At 38.7% G+C, this 26292-nt stretch overlaps 1 protein-coding gene and 1 long non-coding RNA gene across 4 annotated transcripts in view; one reads left to right on the top strand and one right to left on the bottom strand.

Moving 5' to 3' along the window:
• Window positions 1-3920: 3920 nt before the first annotated feature.
• The window catches only part of LOC140604938 (uncharacterized), a 35870-nt gene continuing 13498 nt past the window's right edge, over window positions 3921-26292 (top strand). The window contains exons 1-2 of the long non-coding RNA XR_012007739.1: window positions 3921-4120; window positions 14858-14932. This is a non-coding gene — a long non-coding RNA (uncharacterized lncRNA). The remainder of the gene's footprint in view (window positions 4121-14857; window positions 14933-26292) is intronic.
• Window positions 11337-26292, bottom strand: part of FNTA (farnesyltransferase, CAAX box, subunit alpha) — a 28911-nt gene continuing 13955 nt past the window's right edge. The window contains exons 4-9 of one of the 3 annotated variants that reach the window (XM_072776689.1): window positions 23282-23386; window positions 20791-20917; window positions 18441-18589; window positions 13476-13538; window positions 12221-12392; window positions 11337-11960 (exon numbers count right to left, since the gene is read on the bottom strand). In XM_072776689.1, the coding sequence (XP_072632790.1) occupies window positions 11838-11960; window positions 12221-12392; window positions 13476-13538; window positions 18441-18589; window positions 20791-20917; window positions 23282-23386 (739 nt within the window). In that variant the 3' untranslated portion in view covers window positions 11337-11837. Of the gene's footprint in view, window positions 11961-12220; window positions 12393-12706; window positions 13001-13475; window positions 13539-18440; window positions 18590-20790; window positions 20918-23281; window positions 23387-26292 lie in introns of those variants that run through there. The other 2 variants (XM_072776690.1, XM_072776691.1) reach the window with 2 other exon arrangements.

Raw genomic sequence — 26292 nt, 5'->3', positions numbered from 1 at the left:
ACTCCATCTCTTTCTATCTTTCCAAACAGTTTTAGGAGAATAGGTACGGTTTCTTCTTTAAACGTTTGATAGAATTCCCCTGGGAAGCCATCTGGCCCTGGACTCTTGTGTCTTGGGAGGTTTTTGATGACTGCTTCAATTTCCTCCCTGGTTATTGGCCTGTTCAGGTTTTCTATTTCTTCCTGTTCCAGTTTTGGTAGTTTGTGGCTTTCCAGGAATGCGTCCATTTCTTCTAGATTGCCTAATTTATTGGCGTATAGCTGTTCATAATATGTTTTTAAAATCATTTGTATTTCCTTGGTGTTGGTAGTGATCTCTCCTTTCTCATTCATGATTTTATTGAGTCTCCTCTCTTCTTTTTAATAAGGCTAGCTAATGGTTTATCTATCTTATTAATTCTTTCAAAGAACCAACTCCTGGTTCTGTTGATCTGTTCCACAATTCTTCTGGTCTCGATTTCATTGAGTTCTGCTCGAATCTTTATTAACTCTCTTCTTCTCCTGGGTGTAGGATCTATTTGCTGTTTTTTCTCTAGCTCCTTTATGTGTAAGGTTAGCTTTTGTATTTGAGTTCTTTCCAGTTTTTGAATGGATGCTTGTATTGCGATGTATTTCCCCCTTAGGACTGCTTTTGCTGCATCCCAAAGATTTTGAACGGTTGTATCTTCATTCTCATTAGTTTCCATGAATCTTTTTAATTCTTCCTTAATTTCCTGGTTGACCCTTTCATCTTTTAGCAGGATGGTCCCTAACCTCCACGTGTTTGAGGTCCTTCCAAACTTCTTGTTGTGATTTAGTTCTAATTTCAAGGCATTATGGTCTGAGAATATGCAGGGGACGATCCCAATCTTTTGGTATCGGTTCGGACCCGATTTGTGACCCAGTATGTGGTCTATTCTGGAGAAAGTTCCATGTGCACTTGAGAAGAATGTGTATTCAGTTGAGTTTGGATGTAAAGTTCTGTAGATATCTGTGAAATCCATCTGGTCCAGTGTATCATTTAAAGCTCTCGTTTCTTTGGAGATGTTGTGCTTAGAAACACACTTTTCAAGTATAGAAAAGAGCTAGATTGAAGTCACCAAGTATAAGTGTATTATTATCTAAGTATTTCTTCACTTTGGTTAATAATTGATTTATATATTTGGCAGCTCCCACATTCGGGGCATATATATTGAGGATTGTTAAGTCCTCTTGTTGGATAGATCCTTTAAGTATGAGATAGTGTCCCTCTTCATCTCTCACTACAGTCTTCGGGGCAAATTTTAGTTTATCTGATATAAGGATGGCTACCCCTGCTTTCTTTTGAGGACCATTCGAATGGTAAATGGTTCTCCAACCTTTTATTTTCAGGCTGTAGGTGTCCTTCTGTCTAAAATCAGTCTCTTGTAGACAGCAAATAGATGGGTCCTGCTTTTTTATCTAGTCTGAAACCCTGCGCCTTTTGATTGGGTCATTAAGCCCGTTCACATTCAGAGTTACTATTGAAAGATATGAGTTTAGTGTCATCATGATATCTATTCAGTCCTTGTTTTTGTGGATTGTTCCACTGAACTTCTTCTTAAAGGGGAATTTTAAGAATCCCCCTTAAAATTTCTTGCAGAGCTGGTTTGGAGGTCACATATTCTTTCAGTTCCTGCCTGTCTTGGAAGCTCTTTATCTCTCCTTCCATTTTGAATGAGAGCCTTGCTGGATAAAGTATTCTTGGTTGCATGTTCTTCTCATTTAGGACCCTGAATATATCCTGCCAGCCCTTTCTGGCCTTCCAGGTCTCTGTGGAGAGGTCTGCTGTTACCCTAATACTCCTCCCCATAAAAGTCAGGGATTTCTTGTCTCTTGCTGCTTTAAGGATCTTCTATCTTTGGAATTTGCAAGCTTCACTATTAAATGTCGAAGTGTTGAACGGTTTTTATTGATTTTAGGGGGGGATCTCTCTATTTCCTGGATCTGAATGCCTGTTTCCCTTCCCAGATTAGGAAAGTTTTCAGCTAGAATTTGTTCAAATACATATTCTGGACCTCTGTCCCTTTCGGCGCCCTGGGAACACCAATTAAACGTAGGTTTTTCTTCCCCAGGCTGTCGTGTATTTCCCTTAATCTATCTTCATGGTCTTTTAATTGTTTGTCTCTTTTTTCCTCAGTTTCCCTCTTTGCTATCAACTTGTCTTCTATGTCACTCACTCGTTCTTCCACCTCGTTAACCCTCGTCGTTAGGACTTCTAGTTTGGATTGCATCTCATTCAATTGATTTTTAATTTCTGCCTGATTAGGTCTAAATTCTGCAGTCATGAAGTCTCTTGAGTTCTTTATGCTTTTTTCTAGAGCCACCAGTAGCTGTATAATAGTGCTTCTGAATTGGCTTTCTGACATTGAATTGTAATCCAGATTTTGTAACTCTGTGGGAGAGAGGACTGTTTCTGATTCTTTCTTTTGAGGTGAGGTTTTCCTTCTAGTCATTTTGCTCAGTGCAGAGTGGCCAGAAGCAAGTTGTATTGGGAAAAGGAGAAAAAGAGAGGAGAGAAAGAAGGAAAGAAAAGAGAAAGAGAAAAAAAAAGGAAGAAAAAAAAAAAGAAAAAGAAAGAAAAATTAGGAAGAAAAAAAAAAAGAAAAAGAAAGAAAAAGAAAGGAAAAAAAGGGGGTGGAGGAAGGAAACAAATCAAAAAGCAAAGCAAAGCAAAACAAAACAAAACAACAAAACAAAACAAAACAAAACAAAAAACAAAAAAAAAAAAAAGAAAAAAGAACCACAGGGGAGTATCTTCTGATTCTGTGTACTTTAAGTCCCTTGACTTCCCCTGGAACTTGTCCGTCTAGCTGGTCTTCTGGGGGAGGGGCCTGTTGTGCTGATTTTCAGGTGTTAGCACTTGGGGGAGCTGCTCTGCCCCCTGCCTGGTGCAGGGCTCAGTGGGGGTTGTTCACCCCGTGAGGCCGCAGGAGCAACAGCCCTAGTGGCGGGGCCAGCTCTGGAGCCCTGGATTCAGCCCCTGCGGTAACCCCGGAGCTCTCTGTCCGCAGGGCCTGGAGGCTCCGGGGCGGGGCCGCTGATCTGCTCAGCTCGGGCAGGAGCGTCCTTGCTGTCCTGGGCCCTCCCGGCCTCTGCCTGTCCCGGGGGAGGCTGGATCCTGGGCTGTGTCCCGGCGCCCTGTGCTCCGGAGCTTGCGCTGTTGGATTCGCGCTCCCGGGCCTCGCAGCCCCCTCCGCGGAGCCGCCGCCCGAGCACCCCGAGCTGCCCCCGGAGCCGCGCAGCCCCCTACGCACGGGGCCTCTTCCTCTGCCCGAGCCCCTCCGAGCTGCTCCCGGGGCCGCGCAGCCCCCTCCGCGGAGCCGCCCCCGAGCCCCCCCGAGCTGCTCCGGGTCCCGCCGTGCGCACTGCAGCCCTTAGGGAGCTCGGCGCACTCTCCCGGGGCGCAGGTGTCTGTTAGTGTCCCAGGGAGCCCGAGGGCATCCCCGCCCTCCTGGGTCCTGCTCCAACTCCCCGCGAGCCCCTTTCCGCCCGGGAAGGTCGGTGCAGCTCCTGCTCCTCCGGGACGGGGCTCTCCTGTCCTGGGGACACTCGCCCCGGCCTCAGCCCGGCTCCTCGCGGGGCCCCTCCCCCTTGGATGCCTTTTGTTTATTTCTTTTTTCTCGTCTTCCTACCTTGATAGAAGCCGAACTCTTCTCACTGTAGCATTCCAGGTGTTCTCTCTTTAATTCTCAGGCCGAATTCATAGATTTTCAGGATAATTTGAAGGTTTTCTAGGTAATTTGGTGGAGACAGGTGATTTGGAGACCCTACTCTTCCGCTATCTTGCCCCTCCTCCCATGATTAAGGGAGGAGAACACAATTTGAGCAGAACACAATTTTCCCATTTGTGTGTAATTCATCCTGGAAAAACACTAGGTAAATGCAGGAAACTTCACCCCGCTGACCCATGCTGTACAGGAATGCACAAAACACCCCTGCATACCCTTCACCATCTACCGGTATCTTCAGTTCATCCTGTGTGTTATGAGCCACACTCATCCATATCCAGTATTACAACTTCTCAAACAATTACAGATAAACCTCTACCACTTCACAGTAACTCACAGGCTGCCACCCTTCTCATGCCCACTGCCACAAGCAAGCTTCGGGTCTTTTTCAAGGTAAAGTGTCATGTTTAAGATGGTGCCGCCCTTTTCATTAGGTTCTTATCTTTTTTCTTAGTGTTGTGTCACTAACCTCAATTTTACCATAAGGCCCCTGGTTTTGTTATGGGTTTAAAAAAATATTTATTTATTTATTTATTTATTTATTTATTTATTTATTTATTTGAGAGAGCTCTCTCTGTCTCTGTCTCTCTCTCTCTCTCTCTCACACACACACACACAGAGCAGGGGGAAGAGGCAGAGGGTGAAGGAAAGAATCCTCAAGCAGACTCCCTGCTGAGCTGGGAGCTTGATCCCAGGACCTCAACATCATGACCTAAGCCAAAACCAAGAGATGGAGGCTCAAACAACTGAGCTACGCAGGTGTCCCAAGACCCTGGTTTTTATTCGTGATTCTGCATGGCATGGTAATATAGGAATATATGTACCCTGTTCTAACAGAACTGACTATACAAGGGCTTTAGGTGGGTTTCAGGTGGAAGAAAGCATCATTAACAGAACAGATAGCATAAGGAAAAGATACTTTGAGTTTGATGGGGCCAGTAATAAAGATCCCCCATTTATAAGAATTAACTGCCTCAAAGGATCCTGTGATGCTTTAGACATGGGTGATCTCTCCAAAATAGAGAACATACAGAGAAAAGAAGAGAGCCAAATCTGAGCTAATGAAAATTTTGATTTCAGGATTAGAGAAAGTGTAAAGAACAAAGAAGCTATGAGAACGGTTAAGGAGAGATTTCAAGGACAGGAAGGAAGTATTGATTCCTGGTAAAATGGATGGAGTAAACACATTAGAACCTTTCTCTCCCCCCCAAACACCACTATAAAACCTGAACAGAAAATCATGGCACAGCTGTTTGGGGTCTCTGAGAAACAAGTATCTCCAGCCAGATCAAAGAATGCCAGAATTTGAAGCACCACTGATTGGTCTTGATGTGACTGTCTTTCCTCTGGGATCCTCGGACCTGGCTCAAACCAGGGAGTGAGCACTGATGGGCAGAGACCCTGGAGAAACCCTCTGGTCTGGCTCATAAAGCAGAAAAGGAAACTCCAAAAGCTCAGAGACAGTGGAGAAAATTCTGGGTTTTTTCCCCTTCTCTTCTTACCTTACTCCCTTGCACCCCAGCCTCCAGTCACTCGTAATCCTGTGTCAGGAGCCATGGCAGAGTCACAAATGGCAAGTAGCCGGTAACCATAGGAGCTCAAACTCTGAAGCAGAGTGCTCTTACTTCCCAATTCAGTGGAGCTCCAACTTCAACAGGGCAGAGACAAACCTCACTGTTTTTTATTTGCTTTTCTGCTGCTGTGGCACAATTGTGAAAGTGGGCAGTTGCTCACCAGAAGTGGAGCATTTAGGGTCAAAGAACCTAAATGAGGAGCCCCAGGGAATTGGAAAGTAAAGGGAAAAGAGTGCAAAGGGAGAGATTCAGGAAAGCAACCCCATAAAATTGTTTATGAACTCTAGGGCTTACCTCTGACCTGCACATCGTAGATCTGGCACACCAAAGATGTTAGCTATGCTAACGGATAGCTTTCTGCCCGGTTCCACACTGGCCACTGGGTGATGCATTCATGAGACAGACCCAAACAGCACTGTCAAAGATTTGAAAACTGAACTGACTTTAGCATATAGCTATAGAGGAGTGTTGGAATGCATGACCTATACTAACAATTGCAAGTCCTTCTTAAAATAAAAATATTGACTTCCTCCATAGGATTTAAGTAAGAATCAGAGTCTCATAACATTCAAAATGCCCAGAAATATAATAGAAAATTACTAGGCATGTGAAGTATCCAAAAATCTCAACTTGCATGGGAAGAGACCATTGGCCAATGATGAGATGATGCAGATGTTGGGATTATCTGAAAAAGACATTAAAACAGTTCTACAAATGTTCAATCATGAACACTCTAGAAACAAAAGTTAAAATAGAAGGTATTAAAAAGACAAAAAAAAATAGAAGGTATTGATACCTTCTGTTTTAACTTTTAAACAAATAGAACTTAAGAATTAAACATTTTAGAATTAAAATATATTTATAAGCAAATTGACTATAGATCCAAGGGCAGAATGACAGAGGAGAGTCATTGAACTTGGAGACAGATTAATAGAAATTGTTTAATCTGACTAATAGAGCGAAAAAGATAGGAAAAAAATGGGCAGAAACTCAGGCATCTGTGGGGCAAAAATAAAAGGTCTAACATTCCTGTCATCAGAGTCTCATAGGAAAAGAGAAAGTGTTGAAAAAATGTCTGGAGACATCATGGCTGAGAATGTTCTAAGTCTGGCGAAAAGTTAAAGATTCAAGAGGCTGATTAAATAAGCTGAGCAAGAAAGATAAATCCAAAGTCACTCATGCCCACAAACATCAAAATCAAATTGCTGAAAACTAAAGACAAATTAAAAATACTGAAAGCAGGGATGCCTGTGTGGATCAGTTAGTTGAGCATCCAACTCCTGGTTCGGGTCCAGATCGTGATCTCAGGGTCCTGACATCCAGCCCCCTGTCTGGGTCCCAGCTCAGTGAGGAGCCTGCTTCTTCTCCTTCTCTCTCTGCCTTTCCCTCCCTCTTTTCCCTCTGCACCACCCCATTCATGCTTTCTCTCATTTTTTTTCTCTCTCTCTCAAATAAATAAAATCTTTTTTTTTTTTTTTAAAGATTTTTTTATTTATTTATTCATGATAGTCACACAGAGGGAGACAGAGAGGCAGAGACACAGGCAGAGGGAGAAGCAGGCTCCATGCACCGGGAGCCCGACGTGGGATTCGATCCCGGGTCTCCAGGATCGTGCCCCAGGCCAAAGGCAGGCGCCAAACCGCTGCGCCACCCAGGGATCCCTCAAATAAATAAAATCTTTAAAAAAAATTCTGAAAGCAGCCAGAGAGAAACCTATGGGCAAAGAACTATTTTAATGACAGATTCTCATTGGAAATCATGAAGCCCAGAGGAAGTGGCACATTTTTCAAGTGCTGCCAAGAATTATACACCCAGAATTCTATATTCACTGAAAATGTCCTTTGAGAATAAAGATGAAATAGATTCTCAGATTAAGAAAAAATAATAAAGTCTGCAACCAGAAGACCTACTCTAAAAGAATTGCTTAGAGAAATGGGAAATTTTATACAGAAGGGAAATGATAGCAGAAGGAAACATCAGGAGTGAAAGAAGAATAAAAGAAATGGTAAATAGCTGGGTAAATATAATAGATGACTCTTTTCTTGAGCTTTTTTTTTTTTTTTTTTAAGATTTCTTTATTTGAGGGGTACCTGGGTGGCACAGTTGGTTGGGTGTGTGTCTCTTCATTATGGCTCAAGTCATGATTATAGGGTTGTGGGATGGAGCCCCACCTGGGGCTCCCAGCTAGGGGGTGGGGGGTGGGGTCTTCTAGAGATTCTAACTCTCCCTCTGCTTCTGCCCCTCCTCCTGCTTACTCACTCTCTCAAAATAAATAAATATCTTTTAAAAAATACACACAGAGTAGGAGGGAAAGGCAGAGGAACCTTCAAGCAGACACCCCATTGGGTGCAGAGCCCCATGTGGGACTTGATGCACGGCTTGATCTCACTACCCATAAGATCATGATCTGAGCTGAAACCAAGAGTCAGATGCCCCTAATTTTTTTGAGCTCCTTAATATATGTTTGGTAGTTGAATGCAAAAAGTATCTGATGAGGTTTTTAACGGAAGAAGGTAAAAAATATAAGACAACTGCAGCATAAACAGTAGAAGGTAAGAAAACCTATACGGTGATAAGGTTCCTAGAGTAACCACTAAAAACAAAATAAAACCAAACAAGTCAATCAATCAATAACAGAGGATAACAGGAAAATGTCCTAACACTTGGCAATTAAACAATACCCTTCTGAATAATTCATGGGTCAAAGATGCTGTCTCAAGAAGGGAAATCAGAAAATATTTGAGCTGCAGTGATTGAGCATCTGACTTTGGCTCAGGGTGTGATCCTGGAGTCCAGGGATCAAGTTTCCACATTGGGCTCCCTGCAGGGAGCCTGCTTCTCTCTCTGCCTATGTCTCTGTCTCGGTCTCTCTGTCTCTCATGAATAAATAAAACCTTAAAAAAAAAAAAGAAAAAGAAAATATTTGAGCTGATTGAAAAGGGAAATACAAAATATCAAAATTTCTGAGAATAGTTAAAGCAGTTGCTTGAGGAAAATGTATAGTATTAAAGGGTTAGAATATGAAAGAACGGTTTTATATCAATCCTCTTTTTTCCTTAAAAACTAGAGAAATTTGCTAAGAGAATAGATCTTAAAAGTTCTCACCACAAAAAAAGTGAATTATGTGAGGTAATGAATGTGTTGCTAACCTTAAATGTGCAAGTCATCTCGCAGTATATACATATAACATATCATAAAGTTGTATATCTTAAGCTTATGTAATATTACTTATTATCCTGATACTTCTGGGGAAAATATTAGAATAAACCACATCAAGTAGGAAGAAAGAAATAATAAAATATAAGAAAATTCAATGAAATTAAACATTTTCTATTATATATTTTTAATATTTTAATTTTTTTTTTTCTTAAAGTCAGACCCACTGACTTGATGTAATTGCCCATTAATGGGTTAAAACTCAAGTTGGAAAACAGATTTTTATAACATAACTTCCAGAGGGAAACATTCTGGACTCTCTTGCGAATTTCTAAGTTAATATTTAGGATATAACCAATCATAAAATTGAGTTTAAGGCTTATTAAATTTCTTAAAATTCACTTTAATTAATACGTTGATTTCATTAGCAAGCTCTGTAGTATTAAAAGCTGCCAGGCTTACCATGGTAGATTAAAATTTTCACTTGAAAGCTCAAATTTTATCACTGGCAACAAACTTCAGTTGTTTCCTATGACAAACTGAAGTGACAAACTCTTCGTATATTTTAGAGAAAATCTATGCCAGCCATCCAAGGATGAATAACCAGTTCATCAATTGTTCTTTCAAGTAAAAGTGGTGTTCCATAAAGTGGCCTGTGTGGCCCACATCACAATTGTACAAATGCTTTTCCTCAAGACAACCAAAAAGACATGCTTTTTTTTTAAAAGATATGCTTTATGCACAAATTCAATCACATAAAGTATTGAAAAGACAGAGTATTGTGAATAAAATACATAATTACTGACTCATCAAAGATATTCTTCAGTGACTATACAGCAATGAAGAATACAACAGCTGCCAAGTACCACTGCCTTGTTTTTGTGTAAGGCACCAGTAGTTTTACCCATCATTGTTTTGCCCCAACAATGCAAACAGCAACACAGTGGCAGTGTTACTAGGCAAGTAGGTTTGAACTCGCAGACCCCTCCACAGATTGCCTGTTAATTAACATGGGTTACATGGGAAGGGAAGCTCATGTGCTTTCATGTCCTGCGAAAACTGTGCTGCCAGGTGTATGTGTCCATTGCCCAGTAGATGGTCCTCACCAGGATTAGCAGAGCCTAAAGTCATTATATACTTAAATCCTAGAGCCGCCTCACCTGATTCCATACCCACTAAGCAATCTTTTGATAAATGAATTAATTGCCACTTCAGGCAGAGAATGCTAAGTGATGAGGCTGATGCAACTGTTCGGTCTACTTCAGTTACATTTCTCAATGTATATTATGCTTTTTATTAAACAGTCTTGATGAGCTTTGTTAAGTCCGCAACTTTGAATTCAACCAATTCTGGGACACTGATGAGGTAGTTTCTGAGAGTAAATGCTATCTTGTAACTTGTCTGTACAGTTTTTGTTCCTTAGGACACCTTTTAAATTATCTGCATAAGGGGATCACTGGGTGGCGCAGTGGTTTAGCACCTGCCTTTGGCCCAGGGCACGATCCTGGAAACCCGGGATCGAATCCCACGTTGGGCTCCCGGTGCATGGAGCCTGCTTCTCCCTCTGCCTGTCTCTGCCCCCTCTCTCTCTCTCTGTGTGACTATCATAAATTAAAAATAAATAAATAAATAATCTGCATAAGAATACTTCGTATGACAATTTTAAATAGAAAATCAGATTTTTTGAGTCTAAAAACAGCAAAATCCTATAAAATCTGAAAAATATTTCCTAAATTCTTCAGAAGCCTATTCCACCCTATATAGAGCTCTTTAATCATAGTTTGATGCTTTAAACATTGAAAAATTCTTTGCTGATAAAGTGAGATTATATGTAGGTATAGAGAACTAACTTGTTCAACATCTGAACTAACTCCATTTGAGCATGTATGTCTTCCTGGATTTTAGAAAGCTATAAACTGTATTTTCCAGATTCCTTTGCAGTTAGTTTTAGATGTCATTTAGGTTACTTCCAATCCAATGCACTAAAGTGGGTGAGCCTTTAATTTGGAGCTGCATTACGCGAGAAAGGAAGCAGATGTACTCACATGCAATATGGTGGAGGTGGAATGTCCTAGAACTGGTAGCCTCATTCAGCAGTTTCCTGATCCTAGAACAGGCAACAGCAGTTTGATGTCCCAGTTCTGTAGTGTGGTTTTGGGATATATTTCTGAATGATCAGGCAATTATTCTGTGAGTTATCTATATACCTTAATAAATCCTATAGGTCTAAACTATCTTTTAAAAAATTTTATTTAGGGATCCCTGGGTGGCGCAGTGGTTTAGCGCCTGCCTTTGGCCCAGGGCGCGATCCTGGAGACTCAGGATCGAATCCCACGTCAGGCTCCCGGTGCATGGAGCCTGCTTCTCCCTCTGCCTATGTCTCTGCCTCTCTCTCTCTATCATAAATCAAAAAAAAAAAAAAAATTAAAAAATTTTATTTAAATTCAATTTGCCAACATCTAACATCCAGTGCTCATCTCACCATGTAGGTCTAAACTACCTTGAGTAGACCTTGTTGAAGTCAGGAACTGACCAATTTGCCTTCTAATAACATTTCCTTTAACATGATCATGTTTCTGGGATGCCTGGGTGGCTCAGCGGTTGAGCGTCTGCCTTCAGCACAGGGCATGTTCCTGGAATCCCGGGATCAAGTCCCACATCAGGCTGCCTGGGGGAGCCTGGTTCTCCCTCTGCCTGTGTCTCTGCCTCTCTCTGTCTCTCTCATGAATAAATAAATAAAATTTTTAAAAAAGAGAGAGAGAGATCATGTTTCTGTAGTTTTATGACAATATTTTCTTTCTCAATGGCTTTTTCTAAGCTGAGACAACATCCTTCGTACAAAAATACTATTAAAAAAAAAACAAAAACAAACTACTATGTCAAGTTTTAGGATACATCTATAATTTTATTACAAAACCATTCTTTTGGCATTAGTTGGTTACAGTGATAGTAAGATACTGTGAGTGTGGCATAGCAGCTCTAATGTAACAGTTACATTCCCTGCTTCCTGAACCCAAATTTAAGTTACCTTATATCCATTACATACAAGTTACCTGCTTTCATTAATGCTGCAAATCCTGACACATATACTCTTCAGGGAGGAGCTGATACTAAGGGATTAGAGTAAATGTTGATAATACTACAAAAGTTCCTTCATGGGACTTTCTTTTCCCTCCCCTCAAATTACTTTGCTTTAAAAGAATCAATTACTAGTCTGAATAGCAGCAGCACCCAAAGAGCATCACACTTAGTTCTGTTAAAAAGCAATACCTGTGCAATGCACGTTTTGCACCACAGGCAAAGGGAATGATCGCTTTAAACTCCTGCATTAGAGTCTCTTAAAAAAATAAAAGCATTCCATCGAGTTCTTCCAGATGGTGTTATTGCTGTACATTTGTTGGTGGGTCACTCTCTGTGCTATGTTTGCTTTGAAGGGATCTTCCAATATATCTCCAATATTCCTTTCTTATAGTGTCCTTTTCTTTAGCTAGAATTTCACACAACTGAAAATGAAAAACAAAAATTCTTTAAAGATCATATGTAAATCAATCTCTAGGGCAAATGCTTTTGAGTCAACAGTTAAACTAAGATCATGTTCAAATGAGAGATATCATTATAATTATTTATCATGCTCACTGGTGATGTGTGTTTTATAGACCTGAGCTGAACTCCTGAGTGAACACACTGAAAAGGGCATGAATATAGTGGCACTGGGGAGGCTGAATTCTGAGACACCAAGGAGAGCAGAGTTCTACTGGCTTACCTCTAATGCTTTATTAAGAATGTCCTCCTTGTTGTCACATTGGTTTTCTAGCATGTCTTCATAGATATCCACGAGAAAGGCAATCAGGTAGGGGGAACTGTGACTTGGTTGTAAATCAAGTAACTGACTTAACAGATTGGGGTATCTGGAAAGACCACGATCCTGTAAAATCCTAAAAAAAGATTATTCTCAATTTTGAGAAGGAAGAACAAAAATAATAGATTAAGGAAAGATGACCTCTGTAACATGAACAAAAGGAGACTTTTTTTTTTTTTTTTAAAGATTTAATTTTTATTTATTCATGAAAGACAGAGAGAGAGATGCAGAGGCACAGAGGGAGAAGCAGGCTCCATGCAGGGAGCCCAACGTGGGACTCAATCCTGGGTCTCCAGGATGAGGCCCTGGGCTGAAGGTGGCACTAAACCGCTTAGCCACCTGGGCTGCCCAGAGGAGACTTATTTTAAATGAAGTTAAAACTAAATGAAGTTTTTAAATTATGTAAGTTTTATTATGGATAATTTTCAGCTGAGTACAATTAGTTAAAAATAATGAAACTTAAGTGATCATTTATAACTCAAACTGCAACACACACAATTAAATCAGAAAATAAACCATCATCTTGAAATTACAAAGGAAGAAAACAGGAGAGATATTTCTGTTTCTTCTTGAGATGGTTCTTTATAGCTTATAGCTCTCCAGATCTTATAGGATTCATCTCCAAATGTGACTGGGCTCCAAACTTTATGCTTTTTGGGCCTGGTTTCCAGGGAGACCTCTAAGCTAAAAAAGGAGCCTGATTATATCAGTGGCCACTCGAGTGAAACCTTGTCAATTTAAGGAATGAAATTTGTAAAAGGAGATCTCTAGAATTGAAAATAGAAAGGCTGGCTATGCATCTGTGCAATCTGCTTTTAAATAGTTTGTTTTGTCTTTACTATGCTCCTGAGCTAAATGGAAGCTGTGTATATCCCATTCCTTGACATAAACACTATAGGATTCATAAATACAATTCTAATTGTATTACTGTTTAGCCATGGACTATTCTAAAAACTGTGCTGGTATGTGCTTCAGAGGTGAAGAGGATAGAAGGCACTGTTCTTGGGTGTTATCATCTTACACTGGTCTACTTCTCTTAGACCCAGAAAAATGGAAAATTCTTTAGTATCCTTTTGGAACCTAATTAACAGAACATATTCCATGATACATCACATCAATAGGTGGGTTTTATATAAAATAATCCAAAACTATTGCTTACCCTTTCAAATAGTTCCATGCGCTTTCATTATGCGGTACTAGTTTGATCATTTCCAGAGTGTACCTACAAGAAAAAGACCACAAAGAAATATGTATATAAATTTTAAGAGCAGTGCAATAATTAGAAACAGTTTTAATAAGACTGTGGCACAGCTTGGATATGTGCTTTCATCTATCTTAGTGGGCTGTGACTAGGTCTAGGTCATATCTAATTTAGAGAAAATCCTTCAAGTCTGCAGTTTTTCAATTCATAGTTACATTGTTCCTCCATCCTGTAAATTTGTAACCAATTCAGGAAAGGATACCTAACTAACACAAAGGCTCAATTTACAACAGGAAAATAAACTGATGTGGGAGATTTCCTTTAATTTAGGCTTTCTCTTTGAAGAAAATGGCAGCTAAAACAAGAGGTTTTACTTTTATTGGTAAAACAATCTTGGCAAAGAGCCTAAGGTCTACTTATGCCCAACAAATCCTGAGTCATTAAAAAAGGAGAACTACATAATCTTAGGAGCTGTAATAATAAATAGCATGGAAATTGTATAGACAAAGAATAAAAATGAGAAATCAACACAAATGTGTACTTTTTATGTTCTAAAACAAGATTACTAATTATGATGTGATAACCAGTCAAAATGGACACTCCCTTTCTCTTCCCTTTAACCAGATTAAGTATAATTTAGATCTAATTACAACAAATTTCAAGGGAATACCAGAATTTAGCTTTACTACAGACTTGCTCAACTGAGTAAGTCACTGACTAAAGTTCAGTAATCTTGATATTATTGCAGAGCTGTTAGGACAGCATTTTTTTCCGAGTATAGTAGTCCCTCTTTCTCCACAGAGGATAGGTTCCCAAATGCCCAGTAGATGCCTGAAATCACAGAGTATCAAATTCTATATATGTTTTTTCCTATACACATACTTATGATAAAGCTTAATTTATTGGCACACTAAGAGATTAAGAATAAAATAGAACACTTATAATATAGTCACTGTAATAAAAGTTATATGTAGTCTCTCTCAAAATACCTTTTTTTAAAAAAAGATTTTATTTGAGAGAGAGAGAGAGAGAGAGAGAGAGAAAGAGAGTGCAAGCAGGGGGAGTGGGAGAGGAAGAAGCAGGCTCCCTGCTGAGAAGGGAGCCCAACATGGGGCTTGATCCCAGCAATCTGGGATTATGACCTGATGAGCTGAAAGCAGATGTTTAACTGCTTGAGCCACCCAGGCACCCCTCAAAATATCTTACGAGACTGTAACTCATCCTTCTTGTAATGATTTAAGATAATGAAATGCCTAAATAATAAGATGAAGTGAGGTGAATGACAGGCATTGTGATGTAGCCTTAAGTTATACTACCTAATAATGTCTCACCATACACAGGATCATCAGAGGATCACATGTTTCTGGACCACATTTGACTGTGAGTAACTGAAACCTCAGAAAGCAAAGCTGCAGGTAAGGGGGGACTACTATAATGATAAACTCATTCAGCATTATGAAAAGGTTTTTTCTGACTATTTTTACATGATCTAATGTTTCCAGTTATTTTTCAAACCATGTCCCTGCATGTCTTTATTAATCATTGTAGAAGACTTTTTTTTTTTTAAGATTTTATTTATTCATGAGAGACAGGGAGAGAGGCAGAGACACAGGCAGAGATAGAAGCAGGCTCCATGAAGGGAGCCCGATGTGGGACTCAATCCCAGAACCCCGGGATCACACCCCGAGCTGAAGGCAGATGTTCAACAGCTGACCCAGCCAGCCATCCCTGTAGAGATTCTTAATCTCATTTTGGCAATACCTAAAGAATTTTATCCACATACATATGCACTAAGGCATGATCTATCTTAATGGTTAAAATATACACTTTGAGGTCAGAGTGCCTAGCTTGTTTTGGTTTTGTTTTTCTAAGTTGTCTCTACACTCAACATGGGGCTTGAAGTCACAACCCTATGGGCTCACGACGCCAAGATCAAGAGTTGCATGCTCTATAAACTGAGCCCGCCAGGTGCTCCAGACTGCTTAGCTTCTAATCTTAGTCCTATCAATTATTATCTCTGTGCTCTTAGGTGCATTATAGAATGGTACTGAACCTCAAATTCTTCATCTGATATCTTACAGTGTTGTTATAAAAATTAAATAAGAATTCCTGGCATGTAGTAAATGCTTAATAAGTGGTAATGGGTGGGGCACCTGGGTGGCTCAGTTGGTTGAGCATCCAACTCTTGATGTCAGCTCAGGTCATGATCTCAAGGTCGTGGAATTGAGCCCTGTGTTGGTTTCCACAATCAGTGCAGAATCTGCTATAGATTCTCTCCCTCTCTCTCTAAATAAAATCTTTTAAAAATAAATAAATGGTAACTATTATTAACAGTACCAGTAGTACTCATGGAAATATGGCCATGATATATTAAATGAAAAAAATAAAACAATGTGCATAATACCACTGCCTAGGTTGCTGTGCATACCTGTTCGCAAACGTACTTAATAAGGTTTGGAAGGACCCACACTAATGTAGCTCATTCTAAAGAATGGGGTATGGGAAGAGAGAGAGAGTAAGAGATTTTGATGTTTAAATTTATGCAATTCAGTACAATTTCCCCCTACAACTAGACTGCATTACTTTTATAATAAAAGGAAAAAGAAAATAATCAGGTAAATCCATATTCTTTAGAGTTAAAAAATTTAGTTAAATTCTAGTTAACTACAGCTACTCTTTGTATTTTAAATATTTTATTTATTTATTCATGAGAGACACATAGAGAGAGGGGCAGAGACATAAGCAGAGGGAGAAGTAGGCTCCCTCCTGGGAGCCCAATGTGGGACTCAATCCCAGGATCTTAGGATCATGACTGGAGCCAAAGGTAGAGACTCAACTGCTGAGCCACCAGGCGTCACGCTCTTTGCATTTTAAATTTTTTTTGCCTATCTTAGTGGTACTGACAAACCTTAATTATGGAAAACTCTTAGACTTTTTTAAAACAATTTTTAAAATATTTTATTTTTAAGTAATCTCTACAGTGAATATGGGGTTCGAAGTCATGACACCCAGACCAAGAGAGTCTCATGTCCCACTAACTGAGCCAGCAGGCACCCCTGTAAAACTCTTAGATTCCTATTTCTGCTTCTATTTAGTAACAGAAAACCAGTGATTTTGCCTTTGAAGGCTATGAGAAGTTTCCATGTTTCACTCTTCATACTCAACGTTGAAGTATCTTGTTAAACCTAACCTAATGAAGTATGCTATAGTAAATAAAGAATATGTGGTATTTGAAATCCCTAATTATTAGTGGGTTAATTCAAGGAATAACCTGAAGCATTCTATCTTTTGGCAAGAAAGCTATTGAATTCTTTTAAGGATGACACTTTACTTCCTTCAGAATATTTTTGTTCTAATCCTCATGACACAATACCAATCCTAAATGAAAAAAAAAAGTAATTTATAGAGGGCTGGATAATGAGTCTGAATTTTCCCCACTAACGCCCCAGTATTTAGGTTTAAGAATAATAAAATTGGGCAGCCCAGGTGGCTCAGCGGTTTAGCGCTGCCTTCAGCCCAGGGCGTGATCCTGGAGACCCAGGATCAAGTCCCAGGTCCAGCTCCCTGCATGGAGCCTGCTTCTCCCTCTGCCTATGTCTCTGCGCCGTGTTTCTCATGAATAAATAAATATATTTTTAAAAAAGAATAAAATAATTTCAGTAAGTTCACAGTTATCCCTCAGATCAATACTATTCAACAGAACTTGCTAGGATGATGAAAATGTTATCTGTGCTGCCCAATATAGTAGTCATTAGCCACACGTGGGTACTGAACCCCTGAGAAGTGATTCATACAACTGAGGAATGGAATTATGTGATTTTAATTAATTTGAATTTAAGTAGCCATATGTGGCTAGTGACTATCATATTAGTGCAACTTTGAAGAGCAGAGCAGTAAAAAGAAAGCATGAAACATGCTTGAGGGGTATTTGGCTGCTTCTGAAAGAAGCATGGAGCAGAAAGTTAATGTAGGACCCTGGATTATGACCTTTCTTCCTTTTTAATGTAAATCACCAGAACCCTATATAGAACAGATTAAAAGATAAGCTAGCTGGCCTGACCTAAGCAGAAGTAATAAAAAGGGTGATGAAGGCAGACAGTTGTAAAAATCAGCTATTCCCAGGAGCTGTAATATTTATTTTTAACTTTTTAAAAGTTCTAGGCCCAATGTGGGGCTTAAAACTCACAACCCTGAGATTAAGAGTTGCATGCTCTACTGAGTCAGCCAGGTGCCCCTTGTTTTACTTTTGTAATTCAAATTATGACTGTGTTGTCATCAGTCTATAAAAACAATAAATATGCTCAAATATAAGACAGAAAAAACAAAGTCAGAAAAGAAGTGGCTATTAATGTGTATAGATATTAATATTCATTCTAATTCAAAGAATTCTAGCGCTTATAACAGCTTTTTGTATGTTAAAGCAGTAGTTTTCAAATAGGGATGGTTTTACCCCACAGGGGACATTTGGCAATGTATAGGGACATTTTTGTTTGTCATAACTTGAGGGGAGGGGATTCCTGCTGTTACATCCTGACAGGACGTAAAGGCCAGGAATGCTGCTAAACATTCTACATACAGTGTACAGGACATCCCCCCACCAAACCCTGCACAGAAGAACATGGCACCTGGGGGCTATTATCTAAAGGGCAGCAGAATTTAGTGCGATAGTTTTAAAATAAAGCTGATTTCTTTTCAATCTGTGGTAACAACAATATTTCAAGAAACTTAAGACATTACAATGTAGAGGTATATTATAGTATCTATAAATTGGCGTTAGAGATTTCATCTAAGCATTCTATCCTCTTAATTCAAGGAGGGCAGGATCAGGGCCAGTCTTTATCTTTGTTGGGTCCCCAATGCCTTAGACATAATAGGCACACAAATATTCATTTAATGAGTGAACAAGTGAAGGAGATTACTAACTGGACTTCTCTCTCCAATATAGCACGATCATTGTAGCCAGTGGTGTTAGAAATTACGAAGTATCTTTGGTTCCATACAGAGTTATTTCTCACATCCTCTTTAAGAAGTTGGTCTACATACTGCAGCTCATTATCCCAAAGTTTAAATTCCTAAGAGAAAATAAAAAATACCCAATTAGAAATGTCACATTTTTTTTAATATTTTATTTTTAGATAAACTCCATACTCAACGTGGGATTCGAACTCATAACCCCAAGAAAGAGTCACACATGCTCCTCTGAGTCAGCCAGGTGCCCCTAGAAATGTCCCATTTTAATAAAAAATATAAATAAATAAAATTTCAGCTAAGCTAGGCAGAACTGAAGATGTAGAACTTATCACATATTTGGAGGAAAGTGACAATTGCAGGTCAAGGAAATGAAGGGGAAAAGAAGTCATCAAAGACAAAGGGATGGTCACAAAGAAGGAAAAAAATAAGGAAGAGTGAGCAAAGTGGCCTATGATTCAGTACCATCTTCTTCTTTTTTTTTTTTTTTTTAAAGATTTTATTTATTTATTCATAAGAAACACACAGAGACAGAGACAGAGACACAGGCAGAGGGAGAAGCAGGCTCCATGCAGGGAGCCCGACACGGGACTCAATTCTGGGACTCCAGGATCATGCCCTGGGCCGAAGGCAGGCGTTAAACCACTGAGCCACCCAGGGATCCTCCTCAGTGTCATCTTCTTATGAACAATTTATATACCAAGAGGCATGTTTATACTATTTAAACAGACCGAAGAATTACTCTAAAAGACTAAATCACAGGCTTATGTAACTAAATGCTTATGCATTATTTAAGGTGAAAATTTAGAGGGGAAAAAAAAATTAAACTCAGAAAATGATTAATTATAGTATAGTAATTCAGTGGATTTGATAGGAATACATAATATTAAGTAAAAAGGAAGTATTAAGAATGCATATATATGATAAAGTGACATTAAAATACATGTGGAGAAATATAAACAGCTTGATTTAAATACAAATTTTTACATTATAAGGTTATTTTAATTTAAAAACTATGGGAAAGGGCAGCCTGGGTGGCTCAGTGGTTTAGTGCCGCCTTCAGCCCAGGGCCTGATCCTGGAGACCCGGGATCGAGTCCCACATCGGGCTCCCTGCATGGAGCCTGCTTCTCCCTTTGCCTGTGTCTGCCTCTCTCTCTCTGTGTCTTTCATGAATAAATAAATAAAATCTTTAAAAAATATATTGTTTTAAATCTCTTTATTATTCAACTTTAATGAAACAGCTTATTAAGCAAACAAGGGCTACACAAGATATGCAAAACTGCCTTTTAGAGAATGGGAGAGATGTTTATATACTGATTTGATCTCTTCATTTGATCCCTTACATAAATATGAAAATAAATATATGGGCAGCCCGGGTGGCTCAGTGGTTTAGTGCCGCCTTCAGCCCAGGGCCTGATCCTGGAGACCTGGGATCGAGTCTCACATCAGGCTGCCTGCCTGGAGCCGGCTTCTTCCTCTGCCTGTGTCTCTGCCTTTTTCTCTGTGTCTCTCATGAATAAATAAATAAAATCTTAAAAAAAAAAAAAAAAAACTGTTTAAAAAAATATATATATAAATAAATAAAAAGAATTTCATGAAAAACAAAAATACCAAGTATCTTTAGAAAATGTATGCCTTTAATGAAATCCAGAAAAGTTTAAATTTTTAAGTAAGAAAAAAATTTGTGAACTACTCTTGATATAAAGAATAGTATACAAAGTAGCAATCACTGGAAAAAATTCATAGGAAACAACACTAGAATTGTTTGCTGGAATACATAAAATGCCCAGAGTGGGAGTTACAACTATTCTCTTCTATTCAGGGTTTAGCCTAAAATTTTAGCAAGTGGGCAGAAATAAAATTATGACTGTAAAATTGTATTCCAAAGTTTATGTATGCAAAAACCCCAATAGGTACCATGCCCTTGTTAATTAAAATAACAGCTGTATTAACAGATTACAACTACCTTTCCTATTCAATTTGCTAGTAAATATAAGATGTGATACAAATTCAATCTAAGAAATACAAGTTAAAAAAAACAAACAAAAAAAGAAATACAAAAGTTGCTATTATTCTTCTTTAATTACTTACAATACTTACAATGAGAGATTCTAAGATTAATCAACATGAAGGATGTCAGGTCTTAAATAAGTGTCTTAATATTTCTTAGTCATTATATATTGTTTGTAACGATCTATATGTATATTTCAGTTCAGGAGTATACTTATAATTCAACAGTAATTTTAATTATTTAATCCAGTTAAAACATAATCTGAAAAATATTGTAACAAGAAAGGCAATACCTGGATAACCCATTGTCGATGTTGCCAGGCATGATAATTCTTTGCATCCTGATTAAGAATATCAGCAATAAACTCAAGCTCCTGAGATGGATCTTTTAGCCATTCCACTAATACTCGCCTATGATGCCTAAAGCAGGGAGAAGAAAGAACTTTTGTGTTAATGCGTCCAAGAACTGAAGTATCAACTGCGTGTGTTGTACTCTGCGATGTGGAGGAAAACTCAAAAAACAGAAATTCACCACTAATTCTCTCTATACTGGAGAGAAAAGGTACAAAGGAGAAACATTAGGAGGGAAAAATTCCAGAACGCTAAGTAAGAACAGTTGAGAAACATAAAACAGTGATTTGTGTATAAAATGAAATTAGATACTTAGTTTTAAGGAAGATTAATTTCAAGCTAAATCTGAAGTAATCTTTTGACAACCACAAAATCCTGTCAAAGAATTCTGAAACATTCCCAGATGGCATAATGAGACTATAGGAAATGTGATACTACTTAATCAAGTATAAAAGCTCCTCTGATTATAAATAAGCTTTCAGTTTTTAAGTCCACAGCATCACCATACAAGCAACTGCTCATTCCACCAACTCATGGGCAAATCTGAATTCACTTCTACTTTGGCAAGTATCTATGACAAGTTATAAGTTTATCAAGCCCCACATTGGGTGTAGAGCTTACTAAATAAATAAATAGGTAAATGGTGTGATATGTGAGTTATATCTCAGTAAGACTTTAAAAAATTTCAAAAAAATTTCATTAGTATTCAATATATTAAAATTGAGTAGGAGTGATGGGAAAAGGAGTGATGGGAAAAGTGATGGGAAAATTGAGTAGGAGTGATGGGAAAAGGAGTGATGGGAAAAATATGAATGACATATTCTACATGCACAGAAAACTTAAAAATTCATCTTATACAATATTAAGATGGCAAGAGGGCAGCCTGGGTGGCTCAGCGGTTTAGCGCCGCCTTTGGCACAGGGCGTGATCCTGGAGACCCAGGATCGAGTTCCACATCGGGCTCCCTGTGTGGAGCCTGCTTCTCCCTCTGCCTGTGTCTCTGCCTCTCTCTCTCTCTCTCTGTGTCCCTCATGAATAAATAAAATTAAAAAAAAAAAAAAAAAAAAAAAAAGACAGCAAGATACTACCAAGAGGAAGATCCTAGAGGAAAAGTCTTCTGAATTTATTTCAGAAATCTTCCAAGTTAATGAACATTAGTAATAATTTATTTTTCTAGGTTCCTGGTAAACTCTGTAATTTAGGAAAAACTCAGGATCAGGTCCTTCGGCATGTCGGGCTGACCTTCACCAGTACCACCACCTCTTCCTCCACATCCAAAATAACAGCAACTACAGCGGCTTCCATTCAAGGAGTGCTCACTATATGCTGGTACCATTCAAACTCTATTTCTTTCCTATTTGTTCTCTGTCCTCTTGCTCCATAACGCCTCCTTTTTCCCCACTGTGTTTTCTTTTCCCCTCACCCATAATAATCCCTATGGTTTTGTCTATAGTAATTTAAGGCTTAGTTTCTAGAACAAATACCTCTGTAAAACACTCTACACCATTGCAGTTTTCACACTGCACTGTAAAATAACTGGCTTTATTATCTGCTTTTCCTGTTGGGACTGTGTAGCTCATCTTTGTCTCCCTAGCATCAATAAAAAAAAAGTTTGAATAAACAAATGAAAGATCAAATACCAGAAAACCACTTTTTATAACATACTGGATAGAAAACATTTAAAAAAAAAAAAAAAGAAAGAAAACATTTTTCAGATTCTTTACTCAAAAATCTTCCACCAGTATTATATGCTAATGTCACAATTTTAAATAACAATAGCAGCACACATATTTGAGTGTTAACTAGAAGTTAGGCACCACTTGAAGCACTAAACATAAAATTATCTCATTTAGGAGTGCCTGGGTGGCTCAGTTGGTTAAGTGTTTGACTCTTGATTTCGGCTCAGGTCATGATCTCAGGGTCATGAAATCCAGGGGCTCCTTGCTGGGTGGGTGTGAAGGCTGCTTAAGAGTCTCTGTCTCCAAAAAGAAAAAAAAAAAAAAGAGTCTATGTCTCTCTCTTTCTACCTCTGGACCCACCTCTCTCTCTCTCTCTCTCTCTCTCTCTCTCTCTCTCTCTCTCTTAAAAGAAAATCTCATTTAATCCTCATAACAGGGCAGCCTGGGTGGCTCAGCGGTGTAGCGCCGCCTTCAGCCCAGGGCCTGGGATCGAGTCCCACGTCGGGCTCCCTACATGGAGCCTGCTTCTGTCTCTGCCTGTGTCTCTGCCTCTCTCTCTCTCTGTGTGTCTCTCATTAATAAATACATTCTTTAAAAAAAAAAAATCCTCATAACAATCCTATGAGACAGGTAACATTAACTCCAATACAAAGTGCTAAATTTATAAAGAAACAAACAATTCCCTATAATCTCATCACCCAATGGGCAGGTAATATTTGCATAGTGACATATTTCCTTTCTATTTTCATCTTACCAAACTTGATAGTTTTTAGGCTGTTCCTCAATTATCGCAGTGATGTAGTTCATTTCTTCATGCAGATCCTTTTGAAGTGACTTTAAGAGAACTCTCCGAAAATGCCTATAGCAAGCATCAAGCATTTTCTCATTAATCCATATAAACTGCCTACCACAATATTTGATAAAACTAAAACAGACACACTTCTTTTGTTGGTAGGTATTCTATATAACCAATAATTTAGTAATGTAACTGTGTATGGTTGTCCAAATTCATACAACTATCTTGTGATTGGAAGAATCAAGCAATTTGAAGTAAAAATAGTGAAATGCAACAAATGTTGAGAGAGGAGAAAAAGACAAACAACTAATGATTATTTTCAGGTAACACTCTGATTACCAGTGTTCTATTATAGGAGAATCAAACACCTCTCTTTCCTTATAATATTTCCCTATATGGTACAGCTTGTTTAGATTTAATATTCATATAATAAATTAATTCCATTACAAACATTATCAAATATTTTAATTTTAGAGCCACCACAAATACGCTATTTATAAATGAAACAAGTTTCTCTTAATGTCTTCATAGGTAGAATCAAATCATTAAAAAACTTTTTCTCTAAAAACATGATTATTAGTTCTGGTCTATTTTTACTTCAAAATTTCCAACTCAATGTATAACAAAAGAAAAACAGCTGCTTTAAAAGTTATCTTTTAAAATGAAATGCTAACTAGGACAGATAACAGTATTTTTCTATTTTATTAGTTTAAGGAAAATTAGATTTCATAAAGCATGGACATAAGCAGCTTGGTTTAGATGAGTAATGTTATCAGGTATAACTAACTGCCTTTAAAAAACTAGCACATAAACTTAGGAAATTTTAAAATGCATCCTAAGTTACTTTGTGTTACGTACAGTCAGGAATCTCTTAAAAGATAAGAAAGTGCTTATCAGACATATAAGATAATAGAATACCATACTAAGAATTCCAGTGAAACACGGTAGATTTAATTGGATGAGTTTATCCTGACACCCTAATAAAACCCCACAAAAATGATAGTAAAGAAATGAAGAACAGTATAAATGCACAAAGACAAAGAGAATTAGGGGGTAATAAGTCAAGGGATACCACAGCAACTAGAAGAGGTCAACAAAATTATGGAAAATGGTAAGTTGACAGACAAGTTTTAATGGACTTTGAAAAACAAAGTGCTAAAAACCTGTCAACAGGAAAGAAAGGTTCAGAAATCAGGTGTTAGGTATCCCCAAAATTGGGCATCAAAGATGGGGTTAAAAACAGTGTAAAATCTACAAGAGCCCTTAGCAGCCAAGATCCCTCCCCTAACTTAATCAGAGAGGTGATGGAATCTACTAGTCTGGTGTGAGGTAACAGAAAAAATATATATAGGTCTCTGCACCTGATTCCTGGCACTCCTGAAACACTCAGGAATTCCTAAGTGAGAAGAGCACTAAAAGCGGGGCACCTGGGTGGCTCAGTGGTTAAGCCTGCGAAGTCTGCCTTTGGCTCAGGTCATGATCCTGGGGTCCTGAGATCCAGCCCACATCGGGCTCCTGCTTAGCGTGGAGTCTGCTTCTCTCTTTCCCTCTACCCCTTATCCTACTCATGTTTGTACGTGCTCTCCCAAATGAATAAAATCTCAAAAAAAAAAAAAATGAGCACAAAATTATTCTATTGAGGCTACTCTGGGTGGCTGCTTAGATGGCTCCTAGTCACCACAAAGACCAAACCTTATCAGAAGCTTGGAATTACCAGTCCCACCTCCCACTGTCTGGACAGGGGAGAGAGACTAGAAACAGTTAATAATTGATCATGCTTACTTAAGGGACCCTCCAGAGAACCCCAATACAAGGGGGTTTGGAGTTTCTAGGTAGGTGAACCTATCCATGTTCTAGGAGAGAACATACCCTCCTCAATGACAAAAGATCCTGAACTTGGGACCCTCTCATCAGGCCTTGCCCTATACATGTCTTCATCTGTATCCTTTTATCACATCCTTTAATAACTGGTAAACATAAGCAATGGTTTTCCTGAGTTCTGTGAGCCACTCCAGCAAATTACCTGAACCCTAGGAAAGGGTCATGGGGCTGATTTATAGCCCACTAGTTAGAAGCTTAGGTGACAACTGGATTTGCAATTAGCATCTGAGATGGGGGCAGTTTTACAAGACTGAGCCCTTAACCAGTGCAGTCTGATATTATCTCAATGTCAGGTAGTTAGACAATGTCTGGTGGACAATGTCAGAACTGAGTTAAATTGTAGGACACACAGCTGGTATGAGAGAGAACTGCCTGGTAGGAGAAACACCAGAGCCATTTGATGACCAGAAATGTCAGAAGTGAAGCATTTTGTGTGAAAGTAAAGGAGACACACAGGAGGATAACTGTGGTTCTTTCTAAAAACCTGGCAAGACACAGCTGGCTTTACTCTCTGGAAAAATCTGAAGCAGAAAGGAGTATCAGACACAGAGGAATACAGGGTGAGGAAAAGGACTGGAAACTGGGAAATTTAAAACATTAATATACTAAAAACAGCTGAGAACCCCCACCCCTAACCAATCTCCCCCCCTGCCTGACCCCAACAACTATGGCAGCCAAACATATACTCCTCAGGCAATAATCAGATGACTCTTCTTTGGAGGAACAAACTAGCCACAAGAAGAGATCTGGAATTGCTGACATGTGAAGATTTTGCACAAACAGCCACATCTCCAGAACTCACTAACCTCACAGTGAAGCTCGCCAGTTGACAAGTCCTGCCACATACAGAGCTTCCAATCAGGATTTTTCCTGCCTCTATTATAAGTTTGAAAGGAGAGTCAAGGACTTGAGAAAAATATTTACGTGAAAGAAAAAGACCAAAATGAACACAGAAAAATGAAAATATATCACACATCTATGAAATAAAAGACAAGATGCTATTAAAAAATATTCAGAAAACAAAAAAGAACTTTGGAAATTAGAAATTTTTGAGTGTCAACAGAAATCAGAAGAAATATCTCAAACAT

Source organism: Canis lupus, chromosome 15, assembly GCF_048164855.1.
Source record: "Canis lupus baileyi chromosome 15, mCanLup2.hap1, whole genome shotgun sequence".
NCBI lineage: Eukaryota > Metazoa > Chordata > Mammalia > Carnivora > Canidae > Canis > Canis lupus.
The sequence above is the reverse complement of the archived record's forward strand: the minus strand, read 5'-3'. Positions and strand labels throughout refer to the sequence as shown.